The sequence below is a fragment of the Rutilus rutilus genome, assembly GCF_951802725.1.
Source record: "Rutilus rutilus genome assembly, chromosome: 8".
In the NCBI taxonomy this organism is placed as follows: domain Eukaryota; kingdom Metazoa; phylum Chordata; class Actinopteri; order Cypriniformes; family Leuciscidae; genus Rutilus; species Rutilus rutilus.
In genome coordinates, this window is record NC_140222.1 from 32,009,243 (window position 1) to 32,020,936 (window position 11,694).

Sequence of the window (11,694 nt, forward strand, 5' to 3'; positions counted from 1 at the left end):
GGCTTACAATAATGGATAATTTTTCAAAAAATCTCTGTGGAAAGAAAGTCAGATATACATCTGGGATGGCACGAGGGAGAAAAAAAGAGATAACTTTTTTTGTTTTATATACTGCAGTGGATACTTACTACTGAATGATGGGCTTGTTTCTCTGTTGGTGCCTGTTCTGCTCCGTAAACATTGTTCCAATGCATGAACTAAAATATATATATAAAAAAAAAAGTTAAAAAGTGTGTTAATTATTACCTGTGTGTTAACAGACTATTGATCTGGGTGACATAGGACCATTTATTAATGTGTTCCTTAAGTGTTATATAAATCTGGGGAACCCTTACTAACATCAACCATAGTTTTGCTACCAAATGGTAATAATAAAGTATTGTAATCAATCCACCATAAAAACATGGTTTCTAAACTTTTACTATAATAAAAACCATGGTTAATTTAGCAAAGGACCCTGGGACATGTCCTAAAAAGAACAGCTCATCCAAGTCATACAGGTTTGAAAATACTTTCATTTTGAAAGGACATTTATGTTTGGGTCAGCTAGGCCTGTGAACTCAAGAAGATAGGTAAAATATTGTCTGGAGGGTTTGAACCAGTGTGCCTTTGAGCAGAGATTACATGTTCTGTCTCTATTTCACGTGTATTTTAATATAACAATACTCACCGCATCTGAAGATCATGTGGCTGTATCATATTTATTCCCAATATTCCTGGATCATGAGGGAAACACACACATACACAGCAATATTAGCTAACGTTATTTGTATTTACTTACTAACAGAGGCATTTGCGAAAGCTTGCAAAATTTTACTCACCAACTCCAAAATTATTTATGTTTAAAATATACATATACTTATTATGATGACTGATCGGTAACGTTAGGCCTAGGCTATATCCCGCGATCAACATGATTCAAAAGCCTAGTTTGCATATTCTTCTAGAGTCAAATAGTGTGGTTCGAGTTCCTCTCTGTCTAAAGAGACAATGTTCTCAGTCATTGTAAAGCTCCTATGCTGAGTTTTTTTCTTTTCAAAAACTATAAGTTAGCTGACAATATTTACACATGCTAGCAACACATAACATTAGCCTAATACATTGAAACATGTACTAATATCGATATTGCTCTAATCGCGTTTAGATTCTCAATTTAACACACTATATTTTGATGTAGCAGAATTGTTTTTATAAAATAAAAAGTTATTTACCTTCCGCAGATTGCAATATGTCCGTTACACGTTGTTAATGCGTTGTCCATATTCCTTGTTTGTTCTTCATTAACATCCCGCAACTCGCTCAAAATAAAAATGTAGCAGTCCGATGTAAAAAATCCATGTTTTAAACAATATAAAAGCCACAGAACCGAATAGGCTAGTACTGAAGAGCCAGAGCAGCAGCACACACACCCACTCGCTCCAACAGACGGATATTCAATTCAAACTTGACCAGTAAAAGGTGCGCATAGTTGTCATTGGCCAGATTCCTGGATGACAGTCAGAATAACCAATCATGTTCAAAACAACTAGGAGAGACAGCCAATAGTGTGGTAACATTGCAATTACAAGAAAAGATGACATTTTTTAAAAGAAAAAATAGGAAAAAATATACACTTGATATTTATTTAGTTGTATTTGTAGGCTGGCTGTTATATTTATTCAATTGGTTAAATGGTGTTTTCATTGCAGTGCATGATTACAAATTAAACTTACAATAACTTATATATAACAACATATATTTACCACTGCTCTGCTAAACAGCAGTTTAACAGAGCAAACAGATTATATATAAAACAGAACAAACACTGCATATGTATTCATATAAAATTCTGTATGTAGACCTATATGAAAAACTAATGGATTGGTATACTCTGCTGACATTAGTTGCATCCATGTGAGCCATAATGACCCTTTTGCACTTTAACAAATTATTGACCTTCCTTTCCTTTAGAAACACTCTTATGCCTAATAATGTCTTGCTTTTCACCTTGTGTGGCACTGTTACCATACACAACCTGTTGGTTTAGGGATAATCCTCTGTCCAACGCAACACTTTGCTAACATTGGCATAATTCTATACAAGTTACAGCATACTGTATACCCCGGGTTTCACTAGCAAGGCTTAAGCCTGTAGTCCCAGACTAAAATGCACGTTTGAGCTGTTTTACCTGAAAGCAACTTGCACTGACTTATCTTAAAATATGTCAGTGCCATTGTTTTGTCTCAAGATGCACACCAGTAATGTGAAACCGGGGCTGGGTTAGAAATTAAGGGTTAAGGTTAACCCTAACAGTAACCCTAACCCTTGTCTACAGACTTTTATTTAACAGCATGGATACTCCGTTTAGCGTTGATACAGGACTAAGAACTTCTCACCGAGACAGTCAGTAATGTAATTTTGCAAAGAGTGTTTGTATGGACTGTCCCATAAGCTAGAGCTATTGGTGGATTCAAGTCATGTCATAAAGATCGTATTTACGAGTTGAACGCACAAAGATGAAAATATGAGTAGGAAGCTCAGAATTTTCTTTAACCCTGATCTTGAAGTGAGAAACATTGAGGAATACCACAATACGTCAGGCTTTTCTATTTACAATGAAGTAAGCTAATGCCTGCACAAAATATGAGCATTATAATATAATATGTAATGGCTTCATAAATTTATTTAAAACATAAAAAAAATATATAAAACCTCATGAATACAAACTTCCCAGGAGGACCTAAACCCACCACATGTTCCATCATGAACCCTGTTGGCCTGCTGTCTGACCAGCAAGCTCAATTTAACAATGATTGTGCAGTTTGCTTGCATTAAATTTGTATCCAGAATTACAGAGTTAAAATGTAAAAATACACTTAAATGTAATAACATTTACTTTAAAATGACAAGGAAATATGTTAGATTGTTAGTATGGATATAAACCTTTAATATAATGAGCTACATATTTAATTACATAATTTTATTGTAAATTTACACAACTTTGTATGTAATTAAAAAAAAACAGATTAAGTAATTTGTCATTAATGATATAATCCTTAAATTAACAGTCAATGAATTAATTTACATAATTTTATTGTAATTTTACAGAGTTTTGAATATAATTTAAAATAACAGAAAAATACTGTATAAATAATACAGTAATTGTCCTGTGAAAAAAAATAAGAATTACTGTAATTTGTCATTAATGATATAATCCTTAAATTAACAGTCAATTAATTAATTTACAGATATTGTTTGTAATTTTACAGAGTTTTGAATATAATTTAAAATAACAGAAAAATACTGTATAAATAATACAGTAATTGTCCTGTGAAAAAAATAAGAATCACTGTAATTTGTAATTAATGATATAATCCTTTAATTAACAGTCAATTAATTAATTTACAGATATTGTTTGTAATTTTACAGAGTTTTGAATATAATTTAAAATAACAGAAAAATACTCTAAAAAAATTAGAGTTATTCTCTGTAAAATTAGGATTTTTTTTTACAGTGTATATATATATATATATATACATAACACATGCTATATTTGTTGTTACTGAAAACAATTATATTTAGTTCTTATTTTATTTACTACTACTGCATAATGTCTCTCATGTACAGTCAAACTATTGCAAAAAAAAAAAAATCTTACATGAAGCAGAGGTGCATATCATCCTGAAGGTGATGAGCACCTGAATGTACATTATCCTGTCTATTACATGGCTACTTACCAAAAAATAAATTGACATGAAATATTGATTTAAGCTGTATTTATTTTATCGATTATGAGAGAGTGCGGAGTTATACAATACAAAGTGTAGGAAATTGCTGGGGTTAAGAAAACAATGAACTATGCAATTTATATATCCCAAATGCAATGATATGAACAGCTCACTAGAGGGTAACAGTGTGTTATTTGAACATGACAGTGGAATAGTGGACATCCTCTGTTTCTGTGGTGTCTGTGTCACATAAGGCTGTAGGGATTGAAGATGCATCTTTTGTTTTAAAACTAATGCTGGAATATTGAATGTCTTGATTGTCGGCATCTGGTTTCTGCGTGAGGTTGGAGGATGCAGTGTTATCGTGCACTGAGTCATACTGGTGGGGGAAACACAATAATAAATAAGTAAGAAAAGTTAACTTTTTAAATAAATGTGTGTAAAACTAAATTTAGTGTCAGACTTTCTCACCAGCACCTCCTCCTTTTCAACCCTGTGGGTTTTAGACAAGGCACATCTTCTCCTCCTTAAAGAAACACAACCATTTATATAGTACACATTTTTTAAATGTTTACTTAGATCTGCACAGTATCACACTTCATCTTATGAGTGGTCTTTTACTGCTTAAAATAAAGTGACAAAAACAAATTCTTCTTTTAAACATCTAAAACGCTTTATATTGTGGTCATTTTGTTATATTTCACAAAATGTATAAGTTGTCTTTGTCTGCTTTAAGTAAAGTAATAAAAGTTAAGTCTTCTTTTAAACAGCCATGAGATATCATGAAGTGGTTATAAGACATTTGTTTTGAACATTTTTGTAGTTGCTTCCAGTTTCCAGTGAGCTTAAAGGGACAGTTCACCCAAAAAATAAAAATGATTTAAACAATTATTCACCCCCACCCATTGACTTCCATAGTATTTTTCCTACTATGGCTGTTTGATTACCAACTTTCTTTAATGTCTTCTTTTGTGTAACAGAAGAAAGAAACATCAACATGGTTTGGAACAACATGAGGGTGAGTAAATAATGACAGATTTTTCATTTTTGGGTGAATTATCCCTTTAAACTAGGTCAAAATGAAATGAACATTAACCTCATTGGAAACACACAAATATGAACAAAGAACCAGTGAACCACTGAATAGGAACCACCCCTAACACATTCTTGGCCGCCTGACATTAGAAAATAGAACTTACATGAATGTGGTTAACCAGACTGTAAAATAACATATTTTTGTGCACTTTTGTGCACCTTCAAGACAAGAACAAAAATAACCAATAAGCTGGACATAAAATAAATAAATAAATAAATAAATAAATAAAACAGTTAGCTGCATACACTTTAAGGGCCCTATTTTAACGATCTGAAACGCAAGTATCAAACGCGAAACACAAGTAACTTTGTGGGTGGATCTCGGGTGCTGTTGCTATCGTACCGGCGGGATAAATGACTCTTGCGCCCGACGCACATCTAAAATGGGTTGGTCTGAAGTAGCTACATTACTCATAGGTGTGGTTTGGGCGTAACGTGAAATAAACCAATCAGAGCATCATCTCACATTCCCTTTAAGAGCAGGCGTGCTTGTTACATGGCGGATTGCTATTATAACGGTGGATTTGCCAGGGCCACGCCAGGAGCGGTTCACAGCAGAGGAGACCGACGTTCTCGTCAGGGCCGTAAAAGACAGAGAAGTGGCATTGTATGGGGATGGGAGAAACCCACCCAAATTAGCTTTGGTTAAACAGGCGTATAATAATCTGGGTAAATGTGTAAGCTAGATTTATCTATGTCATTTTTTCACATCTTCATGGACACCACAATGATTTCCCTCATGTGGAATATTTTTCCTTGTAATTATGTATGGTTTGGAAACTGTTGCGTCTGTGTGTAGATAAGAGAAGCAAAGTGTATGCGCGTTGTGCACACGCTACATTATGGCCAAGCATGCGCCCTTAAAATAGCATCTGAACGCGCCACTGAAAAATGTTTTTCCTGGTCTGTGGCGGAATTGTTTTCTGGAACTGCAAAATAGCACCAGGGAACGTTTGCGCCGGAACACGCCTCCTCTTTTCGCTGAACCGCCCCCGGGAGTACAAGTTCATTCCCTAATTTACCGACGTGCGTCTGTCGAGAGAAAAGTCCCCTCTGCGTCGGGTGCAAAAGAGGGATGATACATGCGTCGGTGTACAAAGTCAATTGCACTGGGTGCAAGATAGGGCCCTAACACTTCTAAATATCAATTGAAAATGTTTGTTCAAAAGGGAATGACCTTCTGATTTCGAGTTTCTTTTTGCATATATAAATATTAAACTACCAATTAAATCTACATGCTTCTTCCCAATATTACTATATGTATTAGATTTGGCAAAGCCTCGTAATTTTACAGTTTTTTTATGAATAAAACATGATTTACATTGTGAATGTATTGTTCCTTTGTACGTTTCCTCACAACTTTGATTTTTACTTCAAGGGAAATGTCTTATAACCACTTAATGAAATCTTATGGCTGTTTAACTTTTGTTACTTTACTTAAAGCAGACAAAGACCACTTAGAAATATTATGACCACATTATAATGCTTTTTAGATGTTTAGAAAAAAAAAAAAAAAATTGTCACTTTACTTTAAGCAGTAAAAGAGCACTCATAAAATGAAGTGTGATGCTGTGCAGATCTTAGTAAACAATGTCAAGATATGAGACTTATGAAAGTAAAAGATGGGATATAGAATCCATTATAACTTAAGTGGACAAAATTATATTCATTGTGTGTTATAAATTATCATACTCGATAGTTATAACCACAAATAGGTAAGTATTATTACTGTTGTTACGATTATTTATGAAATGACACACCACACACTATAAGGTTGTTTTTCAGGCATTATGTGTGTATTATAATGCATTAAGAATACACTTATGATGCAATATAAATGCAGGCTTTATCTGGGGTTATAATGCATTGTACTCTTAAAAGTTATAACCACAAATAGGTAAGTATTATAATGTATTTTACCTGTTGTTATGATTATTTATTAGATGATACAACATATTATAAGGTTGTTATAATGCATGTATTATTAACCGTTAGGAATACCCTTATACAGTAATGCATTATAAATACTTTATAGAAAGTGTTACCAACTATATTTATTTATTATCAAATTGCATGAAATTATTTTACAATTTGAGTCAACATTTTAAACAGATTTAATTTCATTTGTGACAAAATAGTGCAGAATCTTTATCTATTTACATAATTTTGTGTTTTTCAAAATCCTAGAACTTAAAACAACATTTACTGACCTATACCACAGGACTCCTAATAACGCAAGAGTCAAAAACACACACAGTACGACTGCAGTGTTTCGTAGTGCTGTGCTCTCCCCTTGGTCTGTGAGCAGAAATTAATCATATCAGAAACACTCAGACTGCTGCAATCATTTCAGACTAAAGCACATGTATCATGAGAGATGTGTCACCTTTTACAGCACAGGAATACTTTTGAAGCTCTTCATTGCTGACTGAGTCCAGGTACAGCTTGTTGGCTTTAGTGAATCCATCCGTTACCTGCCGTCCGTTCTTGTACCAGATGTAAGTATGTTTGTTGTTCAGAGTGCATTTAGTTGAACAGCTTAATATCACTTCTTGTCCCTCTGATATCATGTTTGGGCTGCTTATCACCTGCATATCTGAAAAACAGAGTTGAAGTATTTCAAGTTGGGCTTAACATTAATTTTGACATGGAAAACAATATAAAATGGAATAGTATTCTTGATGGCAGTAAATTGTCTGTGAATCTTCTAAAATGTTATCAAACCTGTAACAGTAAGAATGACTCCAGGTGATCCAGAGTATTTTCCTTCTGTCCTGTCAGTGATGATCCTGAATTTATATTCTCCAGACTCGTTCATCTTGAGCTCTTTGATTCTCAGTGTGTTTCCCTCATACTCCACACGACCAGCGAACTGATGCTCCTCACGCAGATCCTTTAAGTCACCAGGCTGAACGTAATGCCAGAATGTTTTACTTACAGTATAACCAGAGGGATGTGAGTATGTGCTGGAAATATCTACTGTTGAGCCCATCAAAGCACAGACTCTTCTAGAGGAGTAAGACACATCCCAGCAGACACTCTTAGAAATACCTGGAAGAGACACAGATTAACATGTGAAACTCACACTTACTTTAAAACATGTTTAAATATACACATGGATGAACAAATAGTACCATCATTGTGTGTATTATTTGACACTCACACACAGAAGAGGAGGGATGTTTATGGTTACTATCAATAGAACAGGAATATCTGACAGCATTTGTGCTGGGTGACACATTCATGTCACGAGACACTGTATATGTGAAATACTGTCCATCCTTCATCCAGTAATAATACCAATCTCCAGAGGTGCAGGAAGAATCACAGATCAGTTTTACTCTCTGATCTCTCGAGTCTGTAGTTGCAGGATTCATTCTCAGCTGTAGCTCTGAATTACAGTGTAAATTAAGAAAAACTTCATCACATGACAAATGAAAACAGATGAAGTGACCAGAATCTAGACTCAGTTTCACCTGTGACTGTTAGATTGACGGCGGCTGAGCTGAGACGTTTAACTCCATCCTTCATGATGAACATGAGCTGATATTCTCCAGAGTCTCTCTCTCTCAGGTCTGATATTGTGAGTGTTGAATAGTCGTTTATGAACTCCTGCTTCACCCGTCCTGAGTAGTCCGAGTCTAAAGTCAAATCTTCAGGTTCATCACTCTTTCTCCAGTTTGAACTCTGTTTCCGGCTGAACCAGAACACAGTTTTGATGTTGATATTGTAGTAAAAGCACCTCAGTGTCTCCTGAAACCCCTTCACAGCACAAATATTCTCTTGACTACAGGACACAGAGATGCGGTCCAATGTTACGAAGCCTGAACAAGAAAACATTTCATTACTGAGATGAAGTTTACATACAGACAGAGGAGAGATCCAGTCCAGACTCTGCTGCTCACACACACCCAACCATGATGATCAATTTAGTTCAAATTTAAATATTGTCAAAAAAGTATTTTTTTTTAAATACACTGACATTGGAGACCAGTGAGGAAAGTTAAACTATACCAACATTCAGACCTACTGGACATTAAGTTAAAATCAAAACAATCACTTTTTTACCATGTGAAAGATAATTAGAGCCACATTAAAACATGAGAGAGGAAAATAAGACAATAATTCTCAAACCTGTATTGTGCAGCAGCAGCAGGATCAGAGGTAAGAGTCTGGAGTTCATGTTCTTCACTTTCTGTACATTCAGATGTTCAATGAAACACACCGAGCTGCTCGTCCTGAGAAAAATCAAACGACACACTGCTTGAGTTTGATTGAGTTTGACTTTACAGTCAGAATCATGAATACAGTAACACACTTCAGAAAGTCATGCTTAAAATTACATTTTAATGTAATGTTTAAATGCAACAAAAGATTAGATTTACCTACATTAAATGTTGCTGTTGTTCTCTGATGTTAGTTGTAGTTTCTGCTGTCTGTTTTAGAAGCTGTGCAGACTCTGCTGATCTTATTTCCTTCCCTTTTCTTACTGACACACAAATAAATTAAAAAAAATGTAAAAAAAGGAGATGCTTACGCTTCAGAAAATGTTCACTAAACTCAACTCAGGAAGTCAGTTTTAGCCTTTATGTTACATGACCTGTTAATAATCAGTTTAAATGAATTAAACCTTGAGTTTTGTTATTTTCTATTTTCTATTTTTAAGTAATATTAAATAAAAATCTAAATAGAAAAGTTTAAATATTAAATATTGCAGATTTGCATAAATTAAAGGTAAATATTACTTGATCATTTTTTTCTGAAATAACATTGCTAATTATAAGTTTAAGGAAACACACATTTATATATTCATTTCAATTTCATCATCAGATGGCCTTTTGTTTATTTTTATTTTTTATAGCCACAGGATTATGGGAAATCATACACGGAGAAGAATACATTTGCTGCCTTCAATAACCAACAGCATGAATCTTAGAAGACAGAATGTTATTGTATTATGTTTTTTTTTTTTTTTTCCTACAGTAAATATAAAAAGCTAAAGGTCGATAAACACAAAAACTCAAGTTCAAACTCAAGAACTAAGTAACCCTAACCCTAACCCTAACTCTATTCCAAATACAGGCATATTTATGTTATATTTCATATATGTTATAATCTTACTAAGTTACAGGTTTATTTTATTATCATAACTGGTCTCCAGACTGTGTGTCTGTGTATGCTTAATTAGTCACAGTGTGCAGGCGTCTCGCCTCTAGGTTTCAGTTTCATTCAATCGATGGTCAGAATTGGTACGCCTTGCCGGTTAGTGACTATAAACAAGCATTGTTAGTAATTCAGATCAAGAATTAATATCACCCCATACAGAAAAAAAAAAAAAATGAAATATATTTTAAAGTGTCAAAAATATATGTGGCATATATTCCAAATACATTGACGTTGTTCACTTATATTTATCATTTTGAAATATATTCTGAAATATAACAAAAATATATGATGTTAAGTGTGAAATATATTTACATTTATAACATGTAATGTAAAATATATGACAAAATATATGGTCATAAAATGTTTAGCTTGCTAAAGAAGGGTCGAAAATGTATTTTGATCATAGTAATTCCTCTACCTTTTCCCCTATACACAACAGTAGGCTACCATATTTCACTACTGTATTATGACACACAGCTACAATAAATACTGTACTTACATTTAAATGACTACAATGTAAAATGACAGATAGTTGCTTTCCTAGGACTATTAGGCCATATTAGGTGTCACGTGCCTAACACTAAGTGCAATTATTAGATTTATTGTTGTTTTATTGACATCTTTCCTGAAGTCATTTAAATATTGAAAATATGCACAATATTTATGATGCAAGTATAACAGTGACACTCCAACAGTGAAGTGCACTTAAACAATAGACAGAACTCAGTGTCTAACACTGCATACACACACTATTAAATAACTGTCTTCAATTCTGTAAAAATAGGGGGAAAAAAACTCTGCATTCTGTGTGTTGTTTCCTACATAAAATTGTCATTTTAGGCCAATAAAGTCAGTAAAGGGGCAGCCGTGGCCTACTGGTTAGGGCTTCGGGCTTGTAACCGAAGGGTTGCCGGTTTGCTCCCCGACCAGTAGGAAAAATGTGGGAGGGGGAAGTGGTAGAGCACTGCTCTCCCATGCCAACATCCACAGTTGAAGTGGTCTATCTAAACAATAAATTGAAAATGTGTTGTTTGTTTGTGAAAATGTTAACTTTTTAAATTTCTAAATATATTTCAAATGAAACAATTTGCAAAAGTTAAAATGAAAATATATTTACATATATTTTACTAAAATATATTTACTGGGCCAATTTCAAATATTTGCATATATACCAAAAATATATTTTCTTTATATTGTAATATATATCTTTTGTGTATGGGACATGATTGTGTAATTTCATAAGTTAATTCTGGTGTTTTGTGTTTGTGTTTTCATTGCAGGTTTACAACCTAACCTAACTAGCTAACTAACATGCTATGTAACGTCACTAATATCATCCAGCTGACAGGCTAGCGTAGCGGTAGCATTCAGGCTTCCTAGTTTGTGGATGATTATTGTGTTTGTGTGCGCAATAAAAGCTCATAAAGTGACTCGAGTTGTATCCGCCGTACTTGTCCTGAAACCCTTCCAGTGGGGAGTTTATTGAGCTATAGCAGGTAGCTTAGCAGAAAACTGGACAATTAGGTACACCTGTGTTTTAATGCAAATATCTATTCAGCCAATCACATTACAACAACTCAATAGATTTAGTCATTTAGGCTGATCAAGACGATCTGCTAAAGTTGAAACAGCATCAGAATTGGAAAGAAAGATGATTTTAGTGACTTTGAATGTGGCACTGTCGTTGGTTCCAGACAGGCTGGTCTGAGTATTTCAGAAACTGCTG

The 11,694-nt window shown here is 34.0% G+C and overlaps 1 protein-coding gene across 1 annotated transcript; it reads right to left on the bottom strand.

Annotated features, from left to right (window-relative positions):
- Positions 1–3,531: 3,531 nt before the first annotated feature.
- Positions 3,532–9,287, bottom strand: LOC311295505 (uncharacterized protein). The gene is made up of 9 exons (XM_084416936.1): positions 9,192–9,287; positions 8,937–9,040; positions 8,279–8,626; positions 7,966–8,193; positions 7,527–7,853; positions 7,189–7,398; positions 7,013–7,100; positions 4,179–4,233; positions 3,532–4,086 (listed from the first exon to the last, which is right to left on the bottom strand). Coding segments are annotated over exons 1-9 (1,551 nt in total). The 5' UTR covers positions 9,194–9,287; the 3' UTR covers positions 3,532–3,897.
- Positions 9,288–11,694: the final 2,407 nt, after the last annotated feature.